This window comes from Aedes aegypti, chromosome 2 (genome assembly GCF_002204515.2).
Source record: "Aedes aegypti strain LVP_AGWG chromosome 2, AaegL5.0 Primary Assembly, whole genome shotgun sequence".
Lineage (NCBI taxonomy): Eukaryota > Metazoa > Arthropoda > Insecta > Diptera > Culicidae > Aedes > Aedes aegypti.
In genome coordinates this window covers 225,413,592-225,425,890 of record NC_035108.1, presented here as the reverse complement: position 1 = coordinate 225,425,890, position 12,299 = coordinate 225,413,592, and the positions used below count along the sequence as shown (strand labels likewise).

At 43.0% G+C, this 12,299-nt stretch overlaps 2 protein-coding genes and 1 long non-coding RNA gene across 16 annotated transcripts in view; 1 reads left to right on the top strand and 2 right to left on the bottom strand.

Moving 5' to 3' along the window:
- LOC5574827 (coiled-coil domain-containing protein AGAP005037) overlaps positions 1–12,299 on the top strand; it is a 302,411-nt gene that overhangs the window by 280,620 nt on the left and 9,492 nt on the right. The gene's annotated exons all lie outside the window — the stretch shown is intronic.
- Positions 1,990–4,425, bottom strand: LOC110676402. Its single transcript, XR_002500346.1, has 4 exons — positions 2,979–4,425; positions 2,856–2,919; positions 2,652–2,799; positions 1,990–2,587 (listed from the first exon to the last, which is right to left on the bottom strand). It is a non-coding gene; the product is annotated as an uncharacterized LOC110676402 (long non-coding RNA).
- On the bottom strand, positions 7,565–11,418 carry LOC110676401. The gene is made up of 4 exons (XM_021844171.1): positions 11,041–11,418; positions 10,918–10,981; positions 10,714–10,861; positions 7,565–10,649 (listed from the first exon to the last, which is right to left on the bottom strand). Exon 4 carries the CDS (start codon positions 9,426–9,428, stop codon positions 7,638–7,640), a length of 1,791 nt encoding a protein of 596 aa, XP_021699863.1. The 5' UTR covers positions 9,429–10,649; positions 10,714–10,861; positions 10,918–10,981; positions 11,041–11,418; the 3' UTR covers positions 7,565–7,637.

The following is a 12,299-nucleotide window of genomic DNA, read 5'->3' as shown; positions in this document are numbered from 1 at the left end:
CCAATACCGGACAAAGTCGAAACATTGAGAAATCATGGTCCAATCAAGATGGTGTATTGGTAGAAAAGAAAGCTATTCTGTAGACTAATGTTTGCGTAGAATAACACATCCTTGAAATATGCATCCCTTTTTAAAAAAGTAGAAAAGTTTGAAAATCTTTAAAAAATTGACATATCTTCTTAATTTTGAGCCTATTTAGTAATTATTTTGAACATGAAAAAATACTTTGGATCCCGCAAGCATGATCGAACATAATTCTAATTTGATAGTATGAATGTATTTTGTACCATAATTGAAGTAAATTTGGACAAATTACAATTTTGGTTAAGCACCTCCTGTCCCTCAGTTTCGGACAGCTTGATTTGTTATATGATATCTTTGTAATTATTGCATCAGTGTCTCAAAATACTTTCATTTTTCATGGGTTCCGTCGACCATGGTATCAAACATGCAGTAAAATTAAGAAAAATGAACATTCATATCAACATCTTAAAATGTGCTATTTTTCATCATATATGAAAAAGGATGCCTATCTTGCAAACTAAGAAAAACTCAAATTAGTTTTGTAAATGTTGCAATTGCATTGAATTGGTAATTATAAACTATTTCTATAGTGTACACATTCAATGATGTTCAAATTTACAGAATTCGAGGCATTTCCAGATCGTGTCCGGTATTGGGTGCCACCTTTCAAGATCGATCAATTTGGTACTAAAATACATCATCAAAACTCAATGTCAAAATTCATATTTATATTTTCAAATTTATTTTTTTACACTATAAAAATGATAATATTTATCATAAATGGGTAACACGAGCCCATCAAATAAATATTTTTCGAATTATGAATTTAGTGGTTTAAGTGTCCGGTACTGGGGGATCTCCCCCTACGCATGGATTGCTATTGAAAATGCTTATTAAAACAAGCCTGAAAGTTGGGATCTTTTGAACGAGAAATTTCAAAATATTTCAAGTGAAATCTTTTCCATACAAAGTTGAGTGTCCGAAATTAAAAGCTGTCCAAAATTTGAATCAGAACGGTACTGAAGTGTAAGGTGTGAATGTATTTATTATATTAACAAACAAGTGAGAAGGATAGATGTACCAATTACACAGCGTAACAAAAATAACATTTTTGCGTGTCTCAAACATCAAATTATGTGTCTCAGGTAGGTTTGTGGTTGCTGAATCTGATGCCATTCTCAAAAATGTTCCAGCACGTCACAAATTTTAACTACAGGTCACCAAAGTTGTATAAAACATTTTTCATTGATGTTTATATGAAATTTAAGGTACTTTTTTGACATTTTATCCACCAAGCATACAAAGTAGGACTTAAACTTTCATTTCAGATAAAATTTGGTTGGAATTGCACGAATCAACTTAGATCAAATCGATTTTTTCAACATGCTTGCAGTCTCCATACAAAATCCTTCGTTTCTCTTCTATGCCATTATACAATACTTTTCTATACCATCAAAAACTAACTTTTGAACATCGAAAGTATTATGAACTTTGTTGGTAACTACACGTAAAGTTTAAATTATGTGACAAAGAAAGCAAATAAATTGGGGCCCAGATAGCCGTAGCGGTAAACGCGCAGCTATTCAGCAAGACCAAGCTGAGGGTCGTGGGTTCGAATCCCACCAGTCGAGGATCTTTTCGGGTTGGAAATTTTCTCGACTTCCCAGGGCATAGAGTATCTTCGTACCTGCCACACGTTATACGCATGCAAAAGTGGTCATTGGCACAGTAAGCTCTCAGTTAATAACTGTGGAAGTGCTCATAAGAACACTAAGCTGCGAAGCAGGCTCTGTCCCAGTGTGACAGTTTTCCTATTAGGTGTAGGATTCTGTCTAATGGAGCGCAACGCAAAAATGCTAAATCTCTAAACTAAATGACCACTGAGGGAAAAAATGGTCAATCGGGTGGTAACACACCTGTATGCTCAAAGTTTTGCTATTCCGGCTAGCCACTCAAATTGTTTGAGACGTGCGAGCAGCCGATTGGCCAAGGCAATGGGAAAAGCAATGATCGACTCAATTCTAACTATAAATGACAAGGGATGAAGTTGTTACTTAATGAAACTGACCGCTCATGATTAACTTATATCTATTCTACATACTTTTCTGGCATTCGTCTTAAGCCTATCACGAACCGGTGGGGGCCCCTTGCTGCATTCGCTGCATCGGCGATGTTGTGGCGGTCGTTGATCCCTCCCTGCACCAGCTATGCAACTAGCCTCGCAACACTGCTACCCGCAACACTCTCTCGCTCTCACGCAAAGCCATAAAATGTCGCACGGCTCCTGGAGTCACACCGAACGGTGTCGCATGGTCCTGTGTCGTGTGAGAGAGTTTCCAGCGTAATGCACCACTCTCAGCCTTCGGGTTCCCATGCAACGCTACAGTCTGTACTCGGCTCTTGAAAGGGCTGTGTGCACGTGCACTCGTCGTTCGCTGCTCCAGCGGTCGACGATATGCAGTTGGTGGTCGTTCCTGTGATGAGGCCGGCCTGGACGGCAAGGAATGGATGGTAGCTGCCGTGGTAGAGCCAATATATTGGTGGGCTGCAAATAAAAGGCCTTCTGTTGAAGGGCCACGACGCATGGTTAGGCACCGTTGATCTGTAGCATGTTTGCCGGAATTTACCTGTTGAAGGCCTTGTCGCCCTTATGTTGGGAAATGGCTCAGCTTGTTCAAGCTTCACGGGGTTTGCCAGCAGACACTATTTTGTGCGGCGTTCCGTTTCGTTTGGGCCGAATGATGTCTAGAACTCGTAATCTGGCCTATGTGGTTCCTAATGAGCACGCAAGAGTGTTTTAAAGCATGTAGTTTTAAAAGCTTTCGCATTACCTGTTTGTGCGAGATGGTATTGATCATTGACCACTGGCACGTGGTCAGCACATGGTGCATTCACCTACACAAAACAATAGTTCCGTTAGGATGGATAAGGTGAGGTTGTGCACTGCATTTTACCTTCAGTTATTCGTGATCCTAATTTGCACCATCAGTAAGGACATGCTTTGTTTGATGCACTTTTGGATTTAACATGCACTTAACTCGCACTAGGCAGGCAACCATTTACATCGACTATACAGAGCACTCTGGAGCATGCTTTTGTTTCAGGTCCACCAGTCGGCTCAATATTATCTGGCTCCGTGTATTGCGACTGTGCGGGTATTGGAGATCGAAGCAGTTTTGATCGATTTGCTTGTAGTATGCGAGAGAATGTAGATGATGTGATGTGTAGTAATCTGCGTTTATTGATGGCTTGTATGCACTCCAAGAAAACAATTTACATTTTGTCGGCATAATTTCGATAATTGGTAACACAACATCATACAAAGGGTTACGAAATTTTTGCGAATGCTGCATTCGCAAAAATTTCGTCTATCTGCTGATGATCAGGTCTTGGTGAGGCTAATTGATTTTTATGCTATCTAACAATCTCGAACAGATCATCTCTTAGATGTACATCGAGTATTGCGTCTAGTTCTTATATTTCTACGGTACTTCACTACAGATCTTATTAGCTAACGGTATGCTTGTTCTTGGTTACACGTTTCGTGCCAGATCAATTCAAGAAACTAATGTCTTCACCGCTGCAGCTGCGCTGCGGAATATCTCTAATGCTACTTCTAGTTCTACACTATGATTAGGGCCAATTGCGTCGCCAACACCTGAGTTACGATTTAGTTGTTGGGCGCCAGAAATTTTGCCAAGAAAATACATTTCAAATTATATTGGGATTATTGTGTGAGCTGCATTATATTTCATTACTAAACAGCATAGGATATATATCTGAGTCATGAGAAGTTTGAGTAAGCAATAAGCGTTAATTTCATATTATTCCAGACTTTAGTGAGTGATCTTTTTTTTTTCCGGAGTAAGCGATTACTATTGTTGATATGGGATCGAAAGCGTGCATTGGAGTGTAGGCTTTCGTCCTGCAACTTCAGTCTGAATGCCGTGTGGCCGAGGTGCTCAAGACTACTTGCTGTGCCAAGGATGCCTGCTGAGACGTTTCGCCTTCTCGTCAGTAGCAATCATTTTCTGGTGGCGAAATACTCGTAGTCGGGCAGTGGTAATTAATCTCTCCGGATAATGTCGTAGACTGGTAGCTATCCGGTATCGATGTTTTCCTGGCAGATGTTGCTCCTTGTTGACAGGGAAGTGCTGTGGACATAGCTGAACGTTTTGGGCGGTTATGGTTTTGTTGCTTGCTGACGACGAGGTTTCTGTAATGTTGTAGGGCCTTCAAATCAGTCAGCAAACGAGTTCGTTGGCGTGGTCGCTCTTGGTCAGACTATGGAGAGTCATTTTCATAGCTGGTTCCTTTGACGATTAGTCAGATTTGATGTCCTTCGAATGGTAAACACCCGTTTTTGTGGTTCTGATGTCTTCCAACAGGTAATTGTTGCATCCATGAACTTGACGTACTATACAGGGGATGAATTTTGCACCAAGTTTTTTCGTCCGATGTTCAGCTGCATTTGACAATTCGAAGGATCTTCTCCATACTATCTCTCCAACCTCGAAGCTTCTGTTTCGTGCTCGTAAATCGTACCTTTGTTTGCTTGTGTTATGGGCGGTCTTGATTTTCGTTAGCACGAAGTGTTGAATGTTCTGTATACGCCGGATTCGTGCTTTCTGTGTGGCAGTTGGATCGTCTGATGAATTAAGTTTTGCTAACGGGTATTGGTCGGTGTATAATATGTGGTCCCTACCAAAGTTGCAAAAATAGGGACTGCATCCGAGGGTCTCGTGCTTGGCTGTGTTTATCGCACAAACTACTTGCTGATTGTGCACATCCCAGTCCCTTTGGTCTTCCTCAAGCAGGGCTCTTACACAAGTAATCAATGTCCGGTTGGTTCTTTCGGCGGCATTGCACATAGGTGTATAGAAGGCCGTCCTCATGTGGATTACATTGTAGCGTTTGAGCAGGCTCTGGAATACCTGTGATAGGAATTGTGAACCAGAGTCAGAAACAATGATCCTCGGAGTTGAAAACCTGAGAAAGACGTATTGTTCCAGGAACGTGGTCATTTTTTGAGCATTGGCCGTGCGAAACGGTTCGGTTATCACGAATTTTGTTATCCAGTCCACTATCACCAAAAGCACAGTATTTCCTTTCGTGGATCTGGTAAGTGGTCCAATCCAGTCAATTGAAATCAGCTCCCATGGTAATTGTGCAGGTTTTGGGTTGCCTAGATTAGGAGTTAGAGTTGTGTTGGGTGCTTTACTAGCTTTGCAAACTTCGCAAGATTGTACATATTTCCATATATCGTTGGCCATTTGGGGCCAATAATAATCTCGCTGGATACGTTTGACTGTGCGATCGCCTCCCAGATGAGCTGCCGTTGGAACATCATGAAATCGGTGTATTAAGTCAAGACGTTGATTAGTTGGAACGACTTTTTTCCAGCGATGAGCTTTGCTTCCCACCTCGTCCTTAATGATGCAGTTTTTGTACAGATGTTCACCTATGATCCTAAAGTCAGGGAATTTGTCTTTATTGGTTTGAACTTCTTTGACTAATTTGTCAAACCATGGGTCGGCTGATGTAGAGACTGCATTCACGATTTCTACTCGACTAAGGCAATCTGGCACTATGTTGGAACTGCCTTTACGGTATTTAATATCGAAAGAGTACGCATTCATTCGTAAAATCCATCTAGCTAAAAGCGAAGTAGGGTTCTTCATCGTCTTAAGGCTCAAGAATCCATCATTCAATCATCAGCAATCATCAAACATTAAAAACCAGTTTTTTCGTTCAAATTTCAATCGATCCTTAAGAAAATCTATCATCGTATTTCAGATAGCAAGCGCAATGTAATGATAGATTTTCATGAGCATTGCTTCGATTTTGAGCAAAAAAACTGGTTTTGAAAATTTGTAAAAAGATGATGGTTATTTTCCTCTTAAGGTAAGTGAGACTTGAATGGTCGCAGTAGACTGTAAAATGCGTACCTTCGATGTATCCGCGAAACTTTTCGATGGAACGAATTACGGCAAGACACTCACGTTGCGTCACCGAGTATTTTCTCTCGGAGGATGATAATTTTTGCGAGAAGTAGCATATCACCTTTTCTTGGCCTTCAGTTTCCTGCGTAAGTACTCCTCCTATGGCGACATCAGATGCATCGCAAGCAATTGCAAAAGGCTTGCTGTAATCCGGTGGTGCGAGTATTGGAGCCGATGTTAGGTGGGATTTGAGAGTTTGAAAAGCTTTCTCGCAATCATCTGTCCACTTGAATTTGATCTTTGCCTTGGTCAATTCTGTAAGTGGAGCAGCCGTTTTCGAGAAGTCCTTAATGAATCTCCGGTACCAACCGCACATGCCGATGAAACGTTGAATTTCCTTTTTACTGGTTGGCGTAGGAAATTTGCTGATTGCCTCTACCTTTTCTTCATCCACATGCCAGCCAGTTTCATCAAGGACGTACCCCAGGTATTTCAAGCTTTTCCGACAGAATGCTGATTTTTCCGCATTTATGGTCAAACCAGCAGCTTTCAACCTGCGTGCGATTTCATGTAGCAGCTCTAGATGTTCTTCAAAAGAATTGGTGGCCAGCACGAGGTCGTCTAAGTAGACAAAAACTTTTGGTTCGAGATCTATGAATAAATGATTCATGACCCGTGAAAGTGCTTGACTAGCTGTTGAGAGACCGAAGGGCACCACTGTGAACTGGTAGTGCCCACGCTGGGGAATAGTGAAAGCAGTTTTCTGTTTTGATTCCTCTTCAAGTGGTATCTGCCAAAACGCTGATTCTAAATCAATTGACGAAAGATATTTGGATCCACTCAGATTGTTCACGATGGATGCTATTTGGGGAATAGGATACGCTTCCTGAACCAGAACAGAATTCAATTTCCGGGCATCCAGGCACAGCCGCATAGAGCCATCTTTTTTCTTCACAGCTACCGTTGCGTTATTCCAGGGACAGCAAACTGCTTCTTCTATTACCCCTAGTGATAGCATTCTGTCCACTTCTTTATTTAGGTCATCTAATACGAATTTGGACATTGGATAATATTTTTGCTTAAAAGGAGATGCCTTCCCAGTATCTATTTTGTGGCAATATATGTTGGTCCTACCTAATCGACCCTGATTTCCTGATGTTGGAAATGTTCGAATTGCTTGCTGGAGATCTTGTTGTTGTCTTGTCGTCAGTGTCCCAATGACTGAGCATTCCGATGTCATGTTTTCCGTGATTCCACAGATAACAGGTTTTACCCCGAATTTATCCCAGAAATCCATGCCCAAAATCAATATGGGCGGCATTGATTCGATGAAAAGCATGGGCAATGTTACGTTCTTGTTATTGTAAGCGATCGGCACATGTGAATAGAATGAGACTGTATGCGGAGAATTGTCAGCTGTTTTTATTTCTCCTATAACAGGAAATTTACTCAGGCCAAGTTCGTCAGCAATTTTGGATAGGGAACCTCCTATGAGACTGCATGTTGCGCCACTGTCAAGTAGTCCACGCAGCTTTCGTCCTAGAATTGATATTGAGGCATAAGGACGGTTATCTTTGTTGTCTGCATTTATGATTATGGATTCCGCTTTCTTGAAAGCGGGAATGTTGTTGAGTAAGGGAACGTCAACCTTTTCGGGAGATCCCACCCCCTTTACTGCGGGTTCTCCCAATTCCGGTTTCCCGGAACCTGAGAGGCATTGTGGGCTTCTAATTGTCGCCAACGTAAGATACAGGCATCGCAGTTACGCGTAGTGCAACCCTTCTTTCCGCAGCTGTAGCAGAAAAGAAAACGTTTCGGGTTAGGGCATCTTAAGTAGGTATGACCAGGACTCTCGCATTGCCAACAGATGATTGCTGTTGCTAAATCTCTGCTGCTGATTTCTCCAGCCGATGCTTGAGGTACATTTTCAGACGATCGCCCTCTCCAGTTGGTCGCTCGCAGAGCGCTCACTTCTTCCACCGAGTTTCTCGCTGCTTCGTTTCGGAAAGCCAAATCTAGCTGGAAGGCTTCTCGTTCCATGATATTTGCTGAATCCGGTTCTTCCTCTACATCTTGATTCAGTTCCATCATATTGACTTGTGCGGCTCCAAATTGTCTATTTTGCAGGGGCCGATTAACACTCTCCATTCTATTTAAGACCGGCCGCTGGGATATGGTCTGTTCAGGGCGAGACGCTAACGCTCGTGCAGTTGCTGGAGCACGTCCTCGAATAGAGTAGGACCGTGACACCTCAAAATCCTTGCATACTGTGACGAGATCTCTGACACAGGTGGATCGCGAGGCTGCAGCGATCGGCGAAAAATCCGAATTCAAATGTGATTTCAGAATAAACAGTTTCTCAGCTTCTGAAATTGCCGGTTCTACGATTTCGAATGCCGCCACCAAATCTCTATAAAAATTTGTGAACGGCTCATTCGGTCCCTGGAATCGTAAATACAAATCTTGTTTGACTATCTCTGAATAGTTTGGAGGCAAGAACTCCTGTTTGATCTCCGCTTTGAAGATCTCCCATGTCGTTAGATCGAGGTACGAGCGTGTGTACCACTGAAGAGCACGGCCTTTCAGAAGATGCTTGATTGAGCGAAGTAGTGATTGGTCATCCATACCTTCCGTGACGGCATAGGTATTCACTTGATTCAAAAATTCTCCTAACTTCACGATGTTGTTTTCTCCAGCGTATTCGAATGGCCATTTGTGAACTGGTTGCTGAAACCGATTGGAAATAGGTTGTTGAAGGGATCTCGGTGTATTAGGCCTATATAAGACGCCAGCTGGTGGTGTTGGAATGTTTCTGCGGGAATCTTGAGCCATCCCGGATTCTCGCTGTATCTGAGGACCCCAGTATCCAGATATGGATCCATAGGTGTAGTTTGGGGCGGGGTTCGCTTGCTGTTGCTGCTGATGTTGTAACTGCCATTCTAATTGCTGTCGTCTGTGTTGCTCCTGCTGAAGTTGCTGCTCCAACTGTTGCTGCTGCAATTGCATCTGATTCAAAAGCAGATGAAGGCTCTGCTCTTGCTGAAATCCTTGCTGTTGTTCATGCTGTAGACGTTGCTCTTGATGGTTTGGAGGTTGACGGAGTTCGGGAGGATCCTGAAGAGATTGCTGCGGTATGAACTGCTGCTGTTGTTGTTTTTGATCGAGGAATTGTTGTTGTTGATGTGTATCGAGAATCCTTTTATCCTGATTTGAAGAGCCTTGCTGAATGTTCTCATTTTGTAGTTCTTGTTGAAGTTCTCGTTCTAATAGTTTTTGCTGCTTCCCTGCTTCGTCGATGCTTGATTGGAGCTGAGCAATTTTCAACCGCTTCAGTGTTTCCGGGTCACTAGGAAGGTCTTCAGGATCTCCATTTCCATCGTGAGCGCCTGTGGTATTCTCCTGCAGGAATTCCTCGATTTGTTGAAGAGCGTTGCAAACTTTTGCTGCAGATTTTTTTTGCATTTTCCAAGATCATGGAGTCCGATATGAGCGAAAGCCTAAACTTGTAATGCAGTAATCTTGACCTCAATGATGCCACCTGGATTTTGTTTCCTTGCTTGAAGGCTGTGTTCAAGGCGAGAAAGATTGGAGAAAGTGTTGTTTGGCAGTGGTATATGCTGTCCATGTCTGATGCCACGTGAGATGAATAACTAGGTGCCGGCGTCCCATTTCTCTCTCGGTCGATAAGCTGCTGCAATCTTGAGATTTTCCAGTCCAGATCCTTTCCTCGAATTCCCGTCGTGTTGCGTAAAAGAAGCTCGAAGTCTATCTCCTCCGGTGTAAGATGATTCCAGTCCATTGTGATGCACTTGCACCTGCACAGCTCACTACACTGTCCCAATCGCTGATCACTCACTTGACAGACGCGTACGCGAAGACAACCGAACGCGAACGTGGGTTTTTTAGTCTGGGCGCCAATGTGACAGTTTTCCTGTTAGGTGTAGGATTCTGTCTAATGGAGCGCAACGCAAAAATGCTAAATCTCTAAACTAAATGACCACTGAGGGAAAAAATGGTCAATCGGGTGGTAACACACCTGTATGCTCAAAGTTTTGCTATTCCGGCTAGCCACTCAAATTGTTTGAGACGTGCGAGCAGCCGATTGGCCAAGGCAATGGGAAAAGCAATGATCGACTCAATTCTAACTATAAATGACAAGGGATGAAGTTGTTACTTAATGAAACTGACCGCTCATGATTAACTTATATCTATTCTACATACTTTTCTGGCATTCGTCTTAAGCCTATCACGAACCGGTGGGGGCCCCTTGCTGCATTCGCTGCATCGGCGATGTTGTGGCGGTCGTTGATCCCTCCCTGCACCAGCTATGCAACTAGCCTCGCAACACTGCTACCCGCAACACTCTCTCGCTCTCACGCAAAGCCATAAAATGTCGCACGGCTCCTGGAGTCACACCGAACGGTGTCGCATGGTCCTGTGTCGTGTGAGAGAGTTTCCAGCGTAATGCACCACTCTCAGCCTTCGGGTTCCCATGCAACGCTACAGTCTGTACTCGGCTCTTGAAAGGGCTGTGTGCACGTGCACTCGTCGTTCGCTGCTCCAGCGGTCGACGATATGCAGTTGGTGGTCGTTCCTGTGATGAGGCCGGCCTGGACGGCAAGGAATGGATGGTAGCTGCCGTGGTAGAGCCAATATATTGGTGGGCTGCAAATAAAAGGCCTTCTGTTGAAGGGCCACGACGCATGGTTAGGCACCGTTGATCTGTAGCATGTTTGCCGGAATTTACCTGTTGAAGGCCTTGTCGCCCTTATGTTGGGAAATGGCTCAGCTTGTTCAAGCTTCACGGGGTTTGCCAGCAGACACTATTTTGTGCGGCGTTCCGTTTCGTTTGGGCCGAATGATGTCTAGAACTCGTAATCTGGCCTATGTGGTTCCTAATGAGCACGCAAGAGTGTTTTAAAGCATGTAGTTTTAAAAGCTTTCGCATTACCTGTTTGTGCAAGATGGTATTGATCATTGACCACTGGCACGTGGTCAGCACATGGTGCATTCACCTACACAAAACAATAGTTCCGTTAGGATGGATAAGGTGAGGTTGTGCACTGCATTTTACCTTCAGTTATTCGTGATCCTAATTTGCACCATCAGTAAGGACATGCTTTGTTTGATGCACTTTTGGATTTAACATGCACTTAACTCGCACTAGGCAGGCAACCATTTACATCGACTATACAGAGCACTCTGGAGCATGCTTTTGTTTCAGGTCCACCAGTCGGCTCAATATTATCTGGCTCCGTGTATTGCGACTGTGCGGGTATTGGAGATCGAAGCAGTTTTGATCGATTTGCTTGTAGTATGCAAGAGAATGTAGATGATGTGATGTGTAGTAATCTGCGTTTATTGATGGCTTGTATGCACTCCAAGAAAACAATTTACATTTTGTCGGCATAATTTCGATAATTGGTAACACCAGTAGGGTCGTAATGCCAGAAAGAAGAAGAAGAAAGCAAATAAATTGCCATAGAAGCTGGTAAACTTGCATGTCAGTTGTCTGAAATAGTTAAATATTGCATCTCAACAACTAGACGTCGTATGAAATTTTTGAAAAGACGATGGATTCAGCAACTCTTAATTAACTGTCGATCAAAGTAAGCGTGCATATTTCAGATGTCACCCGTCGACTCCCATCGGTCCATGCACGAGTTCACTAATTTGACGTTTGAGCGGTGCCGAATTAACTGGTTGCTATGGTAACATAAATAACATGGCACCGCTAAAACGTCAAAAGTGAACACATGCATTCGTCCTTAGTAATCCAGTCACATAAAGTGACAACTGTCGAAAAACTCGAGAGACAGACCGTGTCGAGCGATATTTTTTGGACGCCAGTGACTCCAGTCGAGTCATTCTGAACGACTCGACTTATAAAATAAACCCCTATATGTCAAGTCGATCAAAATGACTCTACTGGAGTCACTGTCGACCAAAAAAATCGCTCGACACGTGTCTGTCGCTCAAGCTTTTCGATAATTGTCACTCTATGTGATTGGATTACTATAGGCGTCGAAGGGTAACATCTGAAATATGCATGCTCACATTGATCGATAGTGACTACATACGAGTCACATGGCTGATCTGTTCCATTTACAAAATAGACCCCTAAGTCAATTTATCGCGTTGTCGAAATGTCGAAATGTGAAAATTCACAATATGATACAAAATAGCATTAATGAACACAAACTGCCTTCCTGGTTCGCAATTTTGGGAAAAAAGGCGAAAATTAAAAAATCAAGTATCGTTGAAACTAGTAATCCTTTATAAGAGAGATTCGCGGAAGCTGACATGTCTGTCAAAGTGTGAGCCAATCGAGCA